General features: G+C 39.7%; 1 protein-coding gene across 1 annotated transcript in view; it reads left to right on the top strand.

Annotated features, from left to right (window-relative positions):
* The first annotated feature begins 3,712 nt into the window (after positions 1 to 3,712).
* NUP133 (nucleoporin 133) overlaps positions 3,713 to 15,279 on the top strand; it is a 57,392-nt gene continuing 45,825 nt past the window's right edge. The window contains exons 1-8 of the mRNA XM_015082529.3: positions 3,713 to 4,007; positions 6,560 to 6,678; positions 8,687 to 8,790; positions 10,136 to 10,243; positions 11,874 to 12,008; positions 12,880 to 13,050; positions 14,687 to 14,842; positions 15,155 to 15,225. Of these exons, the coding sequence (XP_014938015.2) occupies positions 3,826 to 4,007; positions 6,560 to 6,678; positions 8,687 to 8,790; positions 10,136 to 10,243; positions 11,874 to 12,008; positions 12,880 to 13,050; positions 14,687 to 14,842; positions 15,155 to 15,225 (1,046 nt within the window). The 5' untranslated portion in view covers positions 3,713 to 3,825. The remainder of the gene's footprint in view (positions 4,008 to 6,559; positions 6,679 to 8,686; positions 8,791 to 10,135; positions 10,244 to 11,873; positions 12,009 to 12,879; positions 13,051 to 14,686; positions 14,843 to 15,154; positions 15,226 to 15,279) is intronic.

Genomic DNA, 15,279 nt, shown 5'->3' with positions numbered 1-15,279 from the left:
TAATTACAAGAAGATAGCTAAATATCACAGAGGTGTCGCTGCCCTCGCCGTGGTTCCTACCACTTTGTTTCCTGAGTGTTTGCACGAGATACCACGTTTGATACTTTGACGGTCCTATAATTTAAATAAATACGTATCATCCCCTTTTCACAGAAGAGGAAATAAGACTAGGCAAGTTGTCATTCATTCAGCGTTGATGCCATATACAAGAAACAATTAGAGAAATAGCCGGATCATGGCGGGGGGGGGGGGGGGAACTTCAATATCATGCTGAAAATCTTAGTTTTCATCCTACATGTATGGACAGCCATTGAAGGATGTGTATATTCATAGGGGCAATTTAGAAAATAAGCAAAAAAGGACATTTCAATCACCTGAAATTTTACACGTGAAGATAAAATTTCACGTTAATGAGCTTAACATTTTGTTGTCCGCCCTCCCAGGCTCATCTCTATGTGCAAGGCCTTCTCTGACCGCGGACCTGACTGCTTCTCAGGGAATAATCACAAGCTAAATAAACCATTATAGGCTAAACCCTTGCAAATAGTTTTATAAATTAGGGCTCTATTTTGGGAAATCCATTTTATTCCATAAAAATGCCAAAGTGGCTAGAAAATAAAACAAACGTAAATGTTATAAAACATTAAGTATATTAATGAAAGGAGTATAGGACAACTACCTTGTAAATGTTCCTTTGGGGGTGTTCTCCGTGATTTATACATCTGAGGCATCATGGTAATCTATTCATTCAACTCATTCGAGAAACATTGATCATCCTCTATTTTGTTAGGTCCTATGCTAATAAAGGACCAATGCCTCCCTCCTGAAACTAACCTGTGGGTCACCAAAGTGCAGCCTGCTGCCTGATTTGTACGGCCTGCAAACTAAGGATGGTTTTTACAGTTTTAAATGGTTTTTAAAAAATCAAAAGAAAAATATCTCCTAACACATCAAAGTTCTCTGAAGTTCAAACTTCGGTGTCCATAAACAGAGTTTTATTGGACCACAGCCAACTTGTGAGCAGTTGCAACAGACCGTACGGCCTGCAAGCAGGTGCTCTCTGGCCCTTGACAGTTTGCTGACTGCAGAACTAATGGAAACAATATGCGTGCTTCCCCGCTCGAAGGACTTTGAAAGCTGCAACGAAATTTAGCATTATCTCAAAAAAGTTCCACTGGCATTAGAGGGCAATTAAATGAATACCTTGGACACTGGCTGGGGCACGGATGATTTCCATGATGAGTTCTCCATTGTTTCCCTGCCTTTCCATTTTAATATTGTCACCATTATGTTGGTGATAATGGAAGTCTAACAATTCCGCCACAGTCACAGGATGTAGTTCTGGCTACTATCCTCTTGTTCATTGCAGTGATTACTACCACATAAATCAAAGTTTGGTCTTAACTGAAAGGGCAGTACTTTAGGAAGGGTGTACAGAAGGGAGGCACATGTTGAGGTTGAGCATCTCACACTTGTACTTACATGTCTATACTTAGGAGGTACTTTAGCTCAGTTAAAAAAAAAATGGGCTCTATTGGACATACTATTTTTTGACCAATCTGCTTTTTAAAATTTGATACTTTTTGGGGCGCCTGGGTGGCTCAGTCGGTTGGGCGTCTGACTTCAGCTCAGGTCACGATCTCGCGGTCCGTGGGTTCGAGCCCCGCGTCGGGCTCTGGGCTGATGGCTCAGAGCCTGGAGCCTGCTTCCGATTCTGTGTCTCCCTCTCTCTCTGCCCCTCCCCCGTTCATGCTCTGTGTCTCTCTGTCTCAAAAATAAATAAACGTTAAAAAAAATTAAAATTTGATACTTTCCTATATCCTTTAAGTATTCATTACACATATCTACATGTAGTCTTTTTAACCATATAGAATTCTATAATGCGAATATACTATAAATCTATCATCGGGTATCCTTCTATATTCCTTGCTATTATAAACAATACTATCTTTGTTATGATTTGTTTTGTTCAGATAAACTTCTAAAACTTCAGATAAATTTCTAATTGCCAAGTTTAAGGAGCACATACAAGTTATAAGGCTTTTTGATAGATTGTCTGCTTAAAAGACTGTACTAACTTATAAAAATCTCACCAGAAGTGTATACATCAGCGCCTCTTCCCCCCGCAGCCTTTCAACATGAGCTCTTTTCATTTTTTAAAACCTTCCAGCTAATTCAACTGACAAATAATACTGATGGGTGGTTTGATTTACATATCTTAATGATTACTAGTGAAGTTGAAGACCTTTTCATTGTTTTTGGTCATTTGTAGTCTTTGACTTAATGCTAGCTCGTGCCCTTCGTACATTTCCATCTTTTCCTATTGGGGTAGCTTGCTTTCTCTTAGTGATTTTCTTTAAGGAGTATTATTTATTGGAAATGCTGGTTTTCAGCTTGTTTGCCCTCACTATGTTTGTGTTTTTTGACATCCACAAATATAGTCATATCTATATTATCTAATTCTCACAAGTGAGTACTATTCGTAATCTAATAAAGGCTCAAAAAGGTGACACAGATAGCAAATAGCAGAGGTGAGATTTGAAGCAAGTCCCATTGGATTCGAGTCTATGCACTCAATTACTACACCAGTCGTTATCAAAATGTCCCCAGACAGCAGCATCACCAACACCTGGAAACTTGTTAGAAATGTAAACACGCAAGCCTTAGCCCAGACCTAGGACTCAGACGCTGTGGGTGGGCAGCAATGCGGCTTAACAAGCCCTCCAGGTGATGAAGCACCCTTGAGTGTGAGAGCCACCGCACTACGCTATCCCCTTCTTCTTGATTTCCCCGTAGGAGAGACTATACTATTTAAAATGAGGCCCAAAGTAAGGAAATGAATTTTTTTTTTAATTAGGAAATGGCAGCCACTAGGAAAATGTCGCATCCTCGGTGGTGATAAAGAAGCACTCCGCTGCCCCAAGGCATAGTCCTGAGTATCTACTGTTTCACTCGCGGTCCCCACCATACACTGCGGGAGGCTGACATCCATGGACTGTACTCAGGAGCCACAGTGTACCAGCCTGTTGCAGTGGCGGGAAGTGTGAAGAATGACTCTAGGGTAGCGCTCTTATTTTTGACTTGGGTGATCGGCCAATTTTACCAAGTAGGGCAGAGGTGGTAGGAGAGGGGTCCAAAAGGAAAACAAGAATTTAGCAGGTGTATTGTGAGGAGTCTGCAGGACATGCAGGGCAAAGTGTTAGGAGCCCGCAGTTTTTGACCAAGATCCGGGATAGAGGTGGACTTGGGGTGTTACTAGCGTGGATGAGACAGTGCGGGGCTGAATGGGGAATGACAAACCTAGAGACCAACAAATACAACGCTAAGAGTGAAACCAGTGACAGCTTTTCGGTTTTTCTCCCTTCTCAGCGACGGACACTTTCCAGTTCCCCAAGAGGCTCAGAAAGGACCAGCGTGCAGAGAGGCTTTGCCTTCAGGCTGCTAGCGGGCCAGCCCCACCCACCGGAGTAGAGAAGGGCACCTGGCTTTCCAGTTTCACGTCTCCGGAGGCTAGAGACACCCGCCAGCTGCCTAGAACTCTCCACACTAGTCACCGCTGTGATCACGCCTCGCGGCGGGACACTACCCTCTGACGTCATTACGGCGCGCCCCCTTCCAAACCGCCCCCACCACGCCCCGCGCCTCGGCGCGGCCCTTTGACGTCTAACCGCGCGCTTTTCCCCGCCACCTCGACCACGCCCCGCGGCTCGGCGCCGTGCTTTTACGTCATCAGCGCGCGCCCTCCCGCTCCCGGGTGTTCAAGCTCCGCGCGCGAGCGGAGTTTCAGCCCCACAGGCGGAGTATCTGTCGCCTCTCCTTTCCGTCATGTTCCCGGCCGTCTCCTCTCCGCGGACACCGGGGCCCGGGACTCGAAGGGGCCCGCTGGCCGGAGTCGGGCCGGGCTCCACGCCCCGGGCGACAAGCAGGAAAGGTCTATCCCTGGGGTCTGCAGTCAGCTCCCCGGCGCTCTTTTCGCCGGTCGGCCGGCGTAGCTCGCTGAGCTCGCGGTAGGTGATCGTCCCCGGTTGGGTCTGGTGAACAATAGGCTTACGGGCTTCAGTGGGCCTGATGGGGTAGTGTCTCCAGACGCCTTCGGAACGCGGAGGAGGGGGCGGGGAGGTAGTGCCAAGGCTGGGGGAACTAGACCTTCGCCATCTTTGCGAGTAGTTACTTCAGCCTCAGTTTAATTCATCTCTTAAGCCTTCACTTTGCACTTTTCATGGAATTACCTCTGTGTAGAAGTGAACAAATTGGATTTCAGTCAGTGGTTACCTGCCTCCTTACTACCCCCGTCTTCCATTGTCAGTCAGTCATGATTCATTTGGTGAAATGGCAATAATAGGCGACCTGAGCCTGCTTCTCTTTAAGGCCAAATGAATCAATACGAAAACCCTCGACAACGGTGGGAATGAGGATCTCCAATTCTGGAAAGTCATGTTATGCCTAACATAGTTACTGCCATTAATATCTGCTGACTGATAATTACATGACTTTTAGCAAGAGAAGTTATCTTTGCAGCTAAATTAATAGGGGAAAGTCTTTCCTAGCAGTGAGATAAGAATAGTAGTTTTGTTCCCAAATAAAAGTGTGGCACATCAGTCCACATCATTCCTTAAACCATACTCTGCATCCCGCTTTCATAATTAATCTAGAACTTTAGAAGGTAACATGTTTCTGAGCAGTTTCCTCCGAATTCATCTACGAAAAAAGAATTTTCCTTTGCAAGAAAAGTGTAATATTGGGTCTTGAACTTATAGTTAAAATTTATCTATAGATGCTTGCAATACTTTAAAGGAGAAATGATTTTTAATTTTTTTAAAAATTTTTTTAACGTTTTATTTACTTTTGAGACAGGGAGAGAGAGAGCATGAACAGGGGAGGGTCAGAGAGAGGGAGACACAGAATCGGAAACAGGTTCCAGGCTCTGAGCTGTCAGCACAGAGCCTGACGCGGGGCTCGAACTCACGGACCGCGAGATCATGACCTGAGCCGAAGTCGGCTGCTTAACCGACTGAGCCACCCAGGCGTCCCGATTTTTAATTTTTTTTAAGTTTATTTTACTTACTTTGAGAGAGAGTGTGCACAGGAGGGGCAGAGAGAGAGAGAATCCCAAGGCTCCACACTGTCATCTCGGAGTCCGATGTGGGGCTCAAACTCACCAACCGTGAGATCATGACCTGAGCAGAAAAGAGGATTCGGTTGTTTAACCCACTGAGCCACCCGGGTGCTCCAAGGAGACATGATTTTTAAAGAATTCACTGCATCTTTGACTTTTACGTCTCGAAAGTGCTCTTCAAAGTGGTGATCTTGTCAGTGTTTTTTTTACTACCTTTGAGAAAAGTAAAGCTGTACTTTATTTAATGCGTTTTGTTTCAAATCTCTTTTTACCTTCCAGTGATCATTTAAAGAAAAATCTTTGTTGTAATACTCTCAAGAAGCAAAGCTCACTTAATCCTCATGATAAGAGATGGAATAAATTTTATACTGGTAACTTTACATTATTTTTTGAATGTTGACAAGGTGAAAAGATCTAATTTCTACACTGTATCTGCTATTAAAGAACAGGTAACAGCAGATACTCATGACCCTATTTAATTTCTTAGTTATAGAAATCTGGTACATTTCATGTAATCCTAGAGCTGATGAGGGCCAAATGGGTGAAGGGGAGCGAGAGGTACAGGCTTCTAGTTAGGAAATGGGTAAATAATGGTGATGAAAAGTACAGCCTAGGGAATATAGTTAACAGTACTGTAATAGGGTTGCGTGGTGACAGATGGTAACTGTCCTTGTGAGCATAGCATAGAGTTTCAAATCACCATGTTGTACATCTGAAACTAAAGTAATGCTGTGTGTCAGTTATACTTCAATTAAAAAAAATGCTAGGGGCACCTGGGTGGCTTAGGTGGTTAAGCATCTGACTTCGGCTCAGGTCACGATCTCATGGTCTGTGAGTTTAAGCCCTACGTCAGGCTCTGTGCTGACAGCTCAGAGCTTGGAACCTGGTTTGGATTCTGTGTCTCCCTCTCTCTCCGCCCTCCCCCACTTGTGCTCTGTCTCTCTCTCTCTCTCTCTCTCAAAAATAAATAAACATTAAAAAAAAAATTCCAGAGCTGATGAGAGCTAAAAGATAATCTAATCCAATGTTTGTAAAACTTTTTGGCCACAGTGTAGGATAAATTCTAGTTTATATTCTATTTTATTTTTCAGAAATGTTAATTGAGACCCTCACAATGACCCACAATTTGAAAAATGCTGATCTAGTCCAACCTTTGTATTACATAACGAAGGATACAGTTATATAGAGTTTAAGTGAACGGAGCACGCATCTGATTACTAGAGCGTAAGAGTCAGAAGCCAAATTTTCCTATATCCTGTCAGTCTTTTTTTAATGTAAAATATATTTACACAGTACACATGAGCCAGAGTTTTCTTTTACTGCTACAGCTCATTTGTTTTCTTGTTTATCAAAGATGTTTTCTTTACATGAAAATAGTACATAAAAGTAAGCATAACGGAAAATTTTAAATATGATGCAAGTTGTATGGTCTCTTTTCTTTAGAGGAACACCTACACGAATACTGCCACACCACTGTGTAACTGAGTCTATGAACTATGATGTGAAAACATTTGGATCTTCTCTCCCTGTTAAAGTAATGGAAGCCCTAACGTTGGCTGAAGGTGAGTGTCATTTCCATTTGCCTATATTAGCAATTCAAAATGAAGCCTGTCCCTGGGTCCGAGATTGAAATTTGTGCTTTTTCTGGTATATACCTTCACTTAAACGGGGTAGAAACAGGTAACATTTGGTTTTCCATGAATTGCAAAATATAATAAATTTGAGAAGCAGAATGAGTCCATTTTTAGCACAGATTACTTCTTCAACGGTCGTAAACATTGCATATGCAAAACTCAGTCCAATTTCAAAATTTGATTGCGAGTGTGAAGCTTAGCTTAAAAGACCACTCCGTCATGTTATGAGTGTGGGTATAATAACGTTATTATAAGATCAAGTCTTACCTCCATTTCTGGATCCTTTGTAGTATCCCAGAGGCTATATGTACACATTTATGTTATCAGTGTAAAGTACCTTCAGGAGATTCTGTTGGCAGAGAGTTAGAGTGGGAGTTTGGAAGATGCAGTCACGCAAGCGTCAGAAAGGCAACAGTAAGGATAAGGGGTTGGGTGACTGGCAGAACAAAGTTCACAGCATCCTCCATGATCTGCCCAAGTCATTTTTATTTATGATTCAATTCTAGATTTCTGTGATTTTTTTGGAACAGTGTTTTTCAAACTGTAGATAGTGACTGAAATCAGTTTAGTGGTTCATGGCCAGCACTTAAAAAAATTGAAAGCAAAGCATCAGAGTGCATTTTATGTCATAATGTTACATAAGTTTTGTGTGTTTTACTTAAATTACATGTGAATGCATCATGATGTAAAATATATTTCATATTGTGAATGATGGTCAAATAAGTTTAAAGTACTCCATTCTAGAAGGAATATTTCTCATCAACTTGAACTACGTATCTTGCCTGTGAGTCCTTGGGAACCCAGGTACAGAGGTTTTCAGACAACTAAACTTCCGCTGTAACCTCCATCATGTACTTTTCTTGTTTTAATTATATATAGCATGTATTATATTTTTCTTTAGTCCTCTAAAAATTTCAGCTCAAATAGTATTTAAGCCTTTTAACATACTCCTGGTTCATGCCACCAGACTGTTAATAACAAATAGTACACAGCCTCAGAGGAGGGAGTCCCTCAAAATCAGGATGTGTAAACTTAAGGGTGTGTAAACTTGAAGAACTTTTCCGAATATGGAAACCTACCAAGTGCTGTGTGTTAAGTCAGGGACCTCACAGGTTTACCAGTAGAGTATTTGGAGCTGCTATATTGCTTTCGGGAAATGAAAATATTGAACAGATACTCTAATTCAGCAAAAGCCCACACTTAGCCTAGGCCTGATTTAGTATTTTAGCTTATAGATTATTGATGCCTTTTATTTTGCCCTTCTACCCTGCTTTAGGCAAAGAGCAGGGCTCAAATTAATTAAGTTTCCAGGGCTAACACACTTAACTGAGGTTTACCACCACCAGTGCTTATGACAGCAATATACTAATTTAGTTTTGTCACTTACTATGGAATGCAACCCTTGATGTCTACGTATAATAAAGTGATTTATCAAACTTTTAAAGAAGGTATTTGAAAGTCATGTTCTTTTGAAGGAATAATTTTTTCTTGAAATTCTTTATATATTTAATGAGAGAGATTATTATTTGCATTACTGTATCAAAATAAAATTATGAATGTTACTAAATATTGTAGAAAGTAAGATACTTGTTTATGGCCAATATTAAAAGATAGTAAACCTAAGGCCAAAATATACCTTTGCCTTCAGATACATTTCTAAAAGTGGTTATCAAAGTTAAATGGCTCTCTTGTTTTGGATATTAATAACTCTAACTCTTGAATTACTCAAGGGCATTTTTTTGATATGAATGAATCTTTTTTATCTGTGGTAATTACTTTTTTTTTTTTTTAATAAAGAATGTATCCATAAAGAAGATCTTTGTATAAGGAATTTTAACAGTTTTTCTTTTCTGTTTCTTTTTTTTTGTTGTTGTTATAGTTTTTCTTACTCGTTCTTTGAGGTTAAATATGTAAGTTATGTACTTTTTTTTTTTAGTTGATGATCAGCTGACTGTTCACATAGATGAAGGTGGATGGGCTTGTCTGGTCTGCAAAGAGAAACTCATTATTTGGAAGATTGCTCTGTCACCTATTACTAAGGTAATGGCTCTTGAGAGAGCTAGAAGGAGAAGAGGAAAGGATTACCAGTTGGCTCTTAATTTTTACTCTAAATTTTTAGAGCTGTTGGAGGACACAATCTGAATTTACTCATTAGATTTGCATTTTCGCAGTGGTATGAATTACAGAGCATACATTCACATTTTTATGTTGGGAAAAAAAGTTTCTCCCCTTTCATAATTTTAAATAGGATCCATGTTATTAAAATTTTTAGTGAGTGTTATGAATGCCATACCGGTCTGCCTAATGAAGTTTAAGAATAAATGCTGCCCACATTAGCTAATGAACTGAGCTTATTTCTTTTTTTAATTTTTTTCTTTTGAGAGAGAGAGTGAGGGAGAATCTTAAGCAGGCTCCATGCTGAGTGCGGAGCTCAATCCCACGTGATTGATGCTGGGCTCAATCCCATGACCCTGGTGTCATGATCTGCGCTGATATCAAGAGTCGGATGCCTAACTGACTGAGCCATCCAGGCGCCCCTGAGGTTATATATTTCTAAGATAGGACTATGATTCACTGAATCTACTGAATGGTGTTTAATGGGAAAAAAAATGATACCAATTTTAGCAATTGCTAGTTTAACTTTCAGTTGTCGGTTTCTCACATGGGGTTATCATTTGCATTTCTAGGAACTTATCCTCAGCAACCTATTTTCCTGTCTGTTCCAGATGAGGCATACTCTCTTGCAACCACTCACTGGTCACTGTTACTGGGCCATTGTTCTGTTGGACCTGGGGATTCTTGCTTACTTAAACTCTTCATGTCTGCTGGCCTCTGTACTTCTGCCTAGAAGATAGTATTTGTAGTTAAGAGCATAGGTGAGGGAAAGTTCTGGGGGCCATGAAGAGTTAGCAGAAGGAGCCTGATAATTTGGCTGAGGCTAAGAAATATTTTCTAGACACCTTGGTATAATTAATTGCTCTGTAGTCATGCTGATTTTAGATGTCAAATAAATCAAGACTAGACTGGGAAAATTCCATAGGAAGCCTACATACTTCTTTAAGGGAAGTATGACTTCTCTTAAGTCTTGCAGAGTTTTTTTAGTCTAGAAAGATACTGGGCTAGTTGATGTTCAAAGTTTGGTCTAGCTCTTAAGTTTTTCTGATTCTATATCTCTTAAAATATTTTGCTTTAAAATGACTGAAGGGCCTGACGAAAACCTGATCAAAAAGATGTGAGAAAAAAAGTACGTTTGTAGAATGGTATTTCCAGCAATGACTCAGATTCTGAAATGTACAGGGAAGGGATATCGTGAAGTCGGGGTGCATATGCAAAGAATCGGATTTGATGTGAAAGATTTTTTTTTTTGTTTGGGTTTTTTCTTTAGTTATCTGTTTGCAAAGAGCTTCAGCTGCCACCAAGTGACTTCCACTGGAGTGCTGACTTGGTGGCTCTCTCTTATTCTGCTACCTCAGGTGAAGCACATTCTACTCAGGTAGGTGACTTAAATGCTTGATGTGTGTGTGTGTATTTTTTTTTTTTAATTTAAATAAAGGAAGTTGTAACATTGGAGGAATTATCCAATCAACATTATCCAAGTTGATTCAGTGACATAACTGTAAAGCTACAGGAATCAAGATACTAGTATTGGCAAAGAGGTAGACACCTAAGGGCAACTGAACAGAATAGAGAGTGCAGATACAGATCAACAAAGAGGTGCCCCTTTGGTCTTTAACAGAGCTGCAGTAGCAATTCAGTGAAGTCAGGGTAGTCTTTGCAGTCAATGGTGCTGGGACCATTGGGCATCCTTATGCAAAAAACAAAACAAAAAAACACCTCATACCGTATACAAAGGTTAACTCAAAATGGATCATAGGTCTAGATGTAAAATGTTTAGAAGAAAACAGGAGAAAATCATCATGACGTGGCGTTAGACAAAGAGTTTTGGGAAATCACCGAAAGCATGATTCATAAAAGAAAAAAATAGATAAGTCGGACTTCATCAAAATTAGAAACTTGGTGTCAGAGACACTGACAAGAAAATGAAGAGACAAGCTACAGACTGGGAGAGAATCTTTCCAAGTTATATATCCAACAGAGGACTTATATCTAGAATGTAAAACAAACTCTGAAAGCTTAATAAGAAAACAACCCAATTTAAGGACAGGGCACAGGACTTGAACAGACACTTTATCAAAGAGGATGTAAGGATGTCACAGAGATGTTCACGTCATTAGTCATTAGAGAAATGCAAATCAAAACTAGAGTGAGGTATCACAGTACTACCTATTACAGTGGCTGAAATACAAAGTACTTGAACTGGCAAGTGCTGACAAGGATGTAGAGCAACTGGAAATTGTACGTTGCTGGTGGGAATGCAAAATGGTACAGCTACTTGACTTTCACTTTCTAGTAGTTAAAATACACTTGCTGTTTTGACCCAACAATTCCATTCTTGGCTGTTTACCTCAGAGAAATTAAAACTTAACGTTTACACGAAAAACAGTACATGAATGTTACAGTATTCATATCACATTATTTATGATAGCCAAAGGTGGGAACAACCCAAATGTCCTTTAGCGAGTGAATGAATAAACGAATGGTTTCATCCATAGAATGGAATAGTACTCAGCAGTAAAAAGGAATGAACTCTTGATACAAGTGACAACCTGGATGTATCTCAGAGACATGCTGAGTGAGATCAACTAGTGCTTAAAGGCTACATTCTGTATGGTTTCATTTGCTGGACATTCTCAGAAAGATGAAACTATGATGATGGAAATAGTGGTTGCCAGGGTTAGGATAGGGGAAAGGTCTGATCATAAAGGGATAGATAGCACTAGGGAGTTTTGGGTGTTAATGGAACTGTGCTGTATTCTTATTGTGGTGGTAGTTACATGGATCTTTGCATGTGTTAAAATTTATAGAACTGCACAACAAAAGGAAAAGAAAGTCAATTTTATAGTGTGATAATTTTTAAAATACAAAAAAAGAGGTGTTTTTTTCCCCCTAATTTCTATTAAATAATAAATTGCCCTGTTTTCTTTTTATCAGTGTCACCAAATTGCTAGCTTTAGGGTCCTTCTTTTTACGGTGATTGCTGAGTGTTATGATCTTGTTTCAAGGCTGTTGCTGTCATGGTTGCCACCAGAGAAGGATCCATCCGCTATTGGCCAAGCCTTGCCAGTGAAGACATCTACACAGAGACCTTCGTGGATTTAGGAGGTGATAAGACTTACAGTTTCCTAACAGCAGTGCAGGTATACAATAGATATTCTTTTATATTTATTGGAAAGCTGTAATTTGACTTGGAAGTGAGATGTGACCAACTAAAAATACAGGGTTTTGAATAGACCATACAGGCCAGAGAGGAATTCAGGAGCCAAGAGAAAAATGTAAGGGTCTAGGATTTGAACAGTTGGACAAAGGAAAGCCCTTCTCCTAGGACTCTGAAATACCAGTATCGGATAGTAGCCAGCGGTATTCATTTCTTTCAGAAATATTTTCTGATGGTGACTTTGAAGCCCTTAGACGTTATGAAGTCTGGTTTGCTAAAATACACTCTGTAGGTCGACCAAAGAATAAAATGTGGTACTTGATTTGTTGAACCTGTAATGTGATGAACCTGTAATTTAAAAATCAGAATTCAGGGGCGCCTGGGTGGCGCAGTCGGTTAAGCGTCCGACTTCAGCCAGGTCACGATCTCGCGGTCCGTGAGTTCGAGCCCCGCATCGGGCTCTGGGCTGATGGCTCAGAGCCTGGAGCCTGTTTCCGATTCTGTGTCTCCCTCTCTCTCTGCCCCTCGCCCGTTCATGCTCTGTCTCTCTCTGTCCCAAAAATAAATAAACGTTGAAAAAAAAAATTTTTTTTTAAAAATAATAAGTATCAGAATTCAGACACTCAATGAAAAAAACAGAATTGCAACTGAAGGTTTCCTATGTAGAATTAGTAGTATTATGTGAATGGATTCATAAGTAAATCATTTTAATAAAGTTTTCTTTTTTTATTCTTTTAAATCTGTTTTAAGGGAGATGCTAGATCATTTATCTCTGTATCAAAGCATTTTTTGTTAATGTTCTTCATCTTAGTTATAGAAGCTTACTTAACGAATTTCACAATATTTGTTCATAGGGAGAAAGTTTTATTTTGTCCTCATCGGGAAGCCAGCTGATTCGACTGATACCTGAAAGTTTAGGAAAGATTCATCAACATATGCTGCCTCAAGGACAAGGCATGCTTTCAGGAATTGGTCGGAAGGTTTCTTCTCTTTTGGGAATTTTATCTCCAAGTACTGATCTCATCGTAAGTTGATGAAATGACGTTGTTTTATGAGCCTGTTTCTGCATGAAATCATTAAGTTGTAAGTTTCCTATGAAGTTGATAATTGCCTCCGTATGAACACTAGTGTATATGAAATAAAACCTTTGATCTTTTCAATGATGCATATTTATTGTGATCAAATGAGATGCCATACTAACCCTCTCACACTATAACTGTAATATTCTTAAATAAATCGTATGGATTCTTTTGAATCTTCGAATTAAAACTGTTTTGTAAAATTATAAATGTGCTTAAGGACCAGTTTTTCTTTTTAGACTTAACGAAAAGTGTGTTCACTCCCATTACTGCAGCTGTTTGTGTGGATGACTCAAATCTGGGTCTGTTGGTTGGGCTTGTGCCTCAGGCTCTGGACTAGTGAAGGGAGGCGGATGGGAGCTCACATTTACGGAGCATGTACCCTCTGCTGGGTGCTCTGTATTTGTTATCTCAAGTAACAGTTACAATCACCTGTGATGTAGAGAGCTTTCTCCCCAGTTTGCCAATGAGAATACGGCCTCAGGGATGTCATGTAAACTGCCTGAGGTTTTGGAACGACTCCGTGCCCAGGCACGTTAGAATGGAAAGCACATTTTCTTTCTACTGTGCTCTTTCCTTCTAATTTCAGGTTGCTCTCATCATCTGCTTTCTTGATGCTCTTTGAACCTAAAACCTGACCTGTCCGAAAACAAATGGCCCATATTCCTTTTTCTCTCCCATTTTCTACACCAAAAGTGTATATAAAACTTACTTCTCTTTTGACCTGTTTATTTCTGTCCATGACCCTGTTTTTTCAGTGACCCAGGTATAAACCTTGATCGTGTGTGTGTCTCTGTCTCCTTCTTACTTACCAGATACTGTAGATTTGATTTCTGTCATGTCTCATTTTCATCCCTGTCTTCTGCTTCCATTGTTATGCCCTAATCTATACTCTTGCTAAATTTCCCCTAAGCTCTTGGTGCCAGTTCCGTTCACTCACCGTCAGCCTCCTTACCCATTAGTGGCCAGAATCATGGTGACAAGAGAAACGGAGAAAATTAGGGCTTCAGCTCAAAACAGTCGTGTGCCCACCTTAAAAAAAAAAAAACACGTCTATACTTCATAACCAAGTGTATACTTGAAAAGGCAAAATAATCTGCCTACATGTAACTAACTATACACATCCCTGCCACATTCACTTTCCTGTAACACAGCTCTTGAGTTCAAAAGCCATTGAGAATATCTCCCTTGCTTACTAGGTTTACAAACTCATATTCCCGACTCTCTGCCATGTGTCCCTCATGTTTCATTTGAGCATTATTTCTACTTGTAACATTGAGCATTATTTCCAATGTAACAGGACTACTGGTTGCTCTTTGAAAGACCTTATAACTTTCCTAACTCCCAACTATGCTCTTTGTGGGCTGTCTGCTTTTATATTTCTGCCTATGAAAATCTGACCTGGCTTTCAAGGTCCATTTTAGGATCACTCCTTTCTTTGAATCCTAAATGAAGAATTCTGCTAAGATTACTAATAGAATACTCACAAAATATATAAAATTTAGATTTCAGAAAAATAGTTCATTAACATTAGAACTAAAAAAAAATCTATAAACTTAACCTTTTTCTTCTCTCCATACAGCTTTCAAGTGTCCTTTGGGATAGAGACAGAGCAAGTTTTTATAGCCTGACAAGTTCAAACATCAGTAAATGGGAATTAGATGATTCTTCAGAAAAACAAGCACATAGTTGGGATATAAACAGAGCTCTGAAGGAAAACATTACTGATGCTATTTGGGTAAGGAACAATAATATTCATTTCTGTAATTCACATTTATGGTTATATGAGAATGCTAGTTTCTCTCATTATTTAGATGACATTGCAATGCACTGTTTTTAGCCATCAGATAAACAGAGAAGGCGCATTCAATCTCTAGAAATGGTGGAACTCACTGATTTACCTAATAATTTTTAAAATGCATCCATTATTTTTATTTATTTAATAACTATTTGAACCGTAGTTCAAATTATTTTAGTAGGTGCTGGGAGTACAAAGTTGAAAAGAAATCCTTACACTCCAGGAACTTACGTTATTGATGTTTTCACGTAGGGATCTGAGAGTAACTACGAAGCTATTAAAGAAGGGGTCAACATTCGGTATTTGGATTTGAAGCAGAACTGGTAAGCAGTGAGTTTGTCTCATAAAGAATATAGATTGTTGTTTGGGAAAATAAT

Source organism: Acinonyx jubatus, chromosome D2 (assembly GCF_027475565.1).
Source record: "Acinonyx jubatus isolate Ajub_Pintada_27869175 chromosome D2, VMU_Ajub_asm_v1.0, whole genome shotgun sequence".
Classification (NCBI taxonomy): Eukaryota; Metazoa; Chordata; class Mammalia; order Carnivora; family Felidae; genus Acinonyx; species Acinonyx jubatus.
This window is presented reverse-complemented; position numbering and strand designations above follow the sequence as displayed.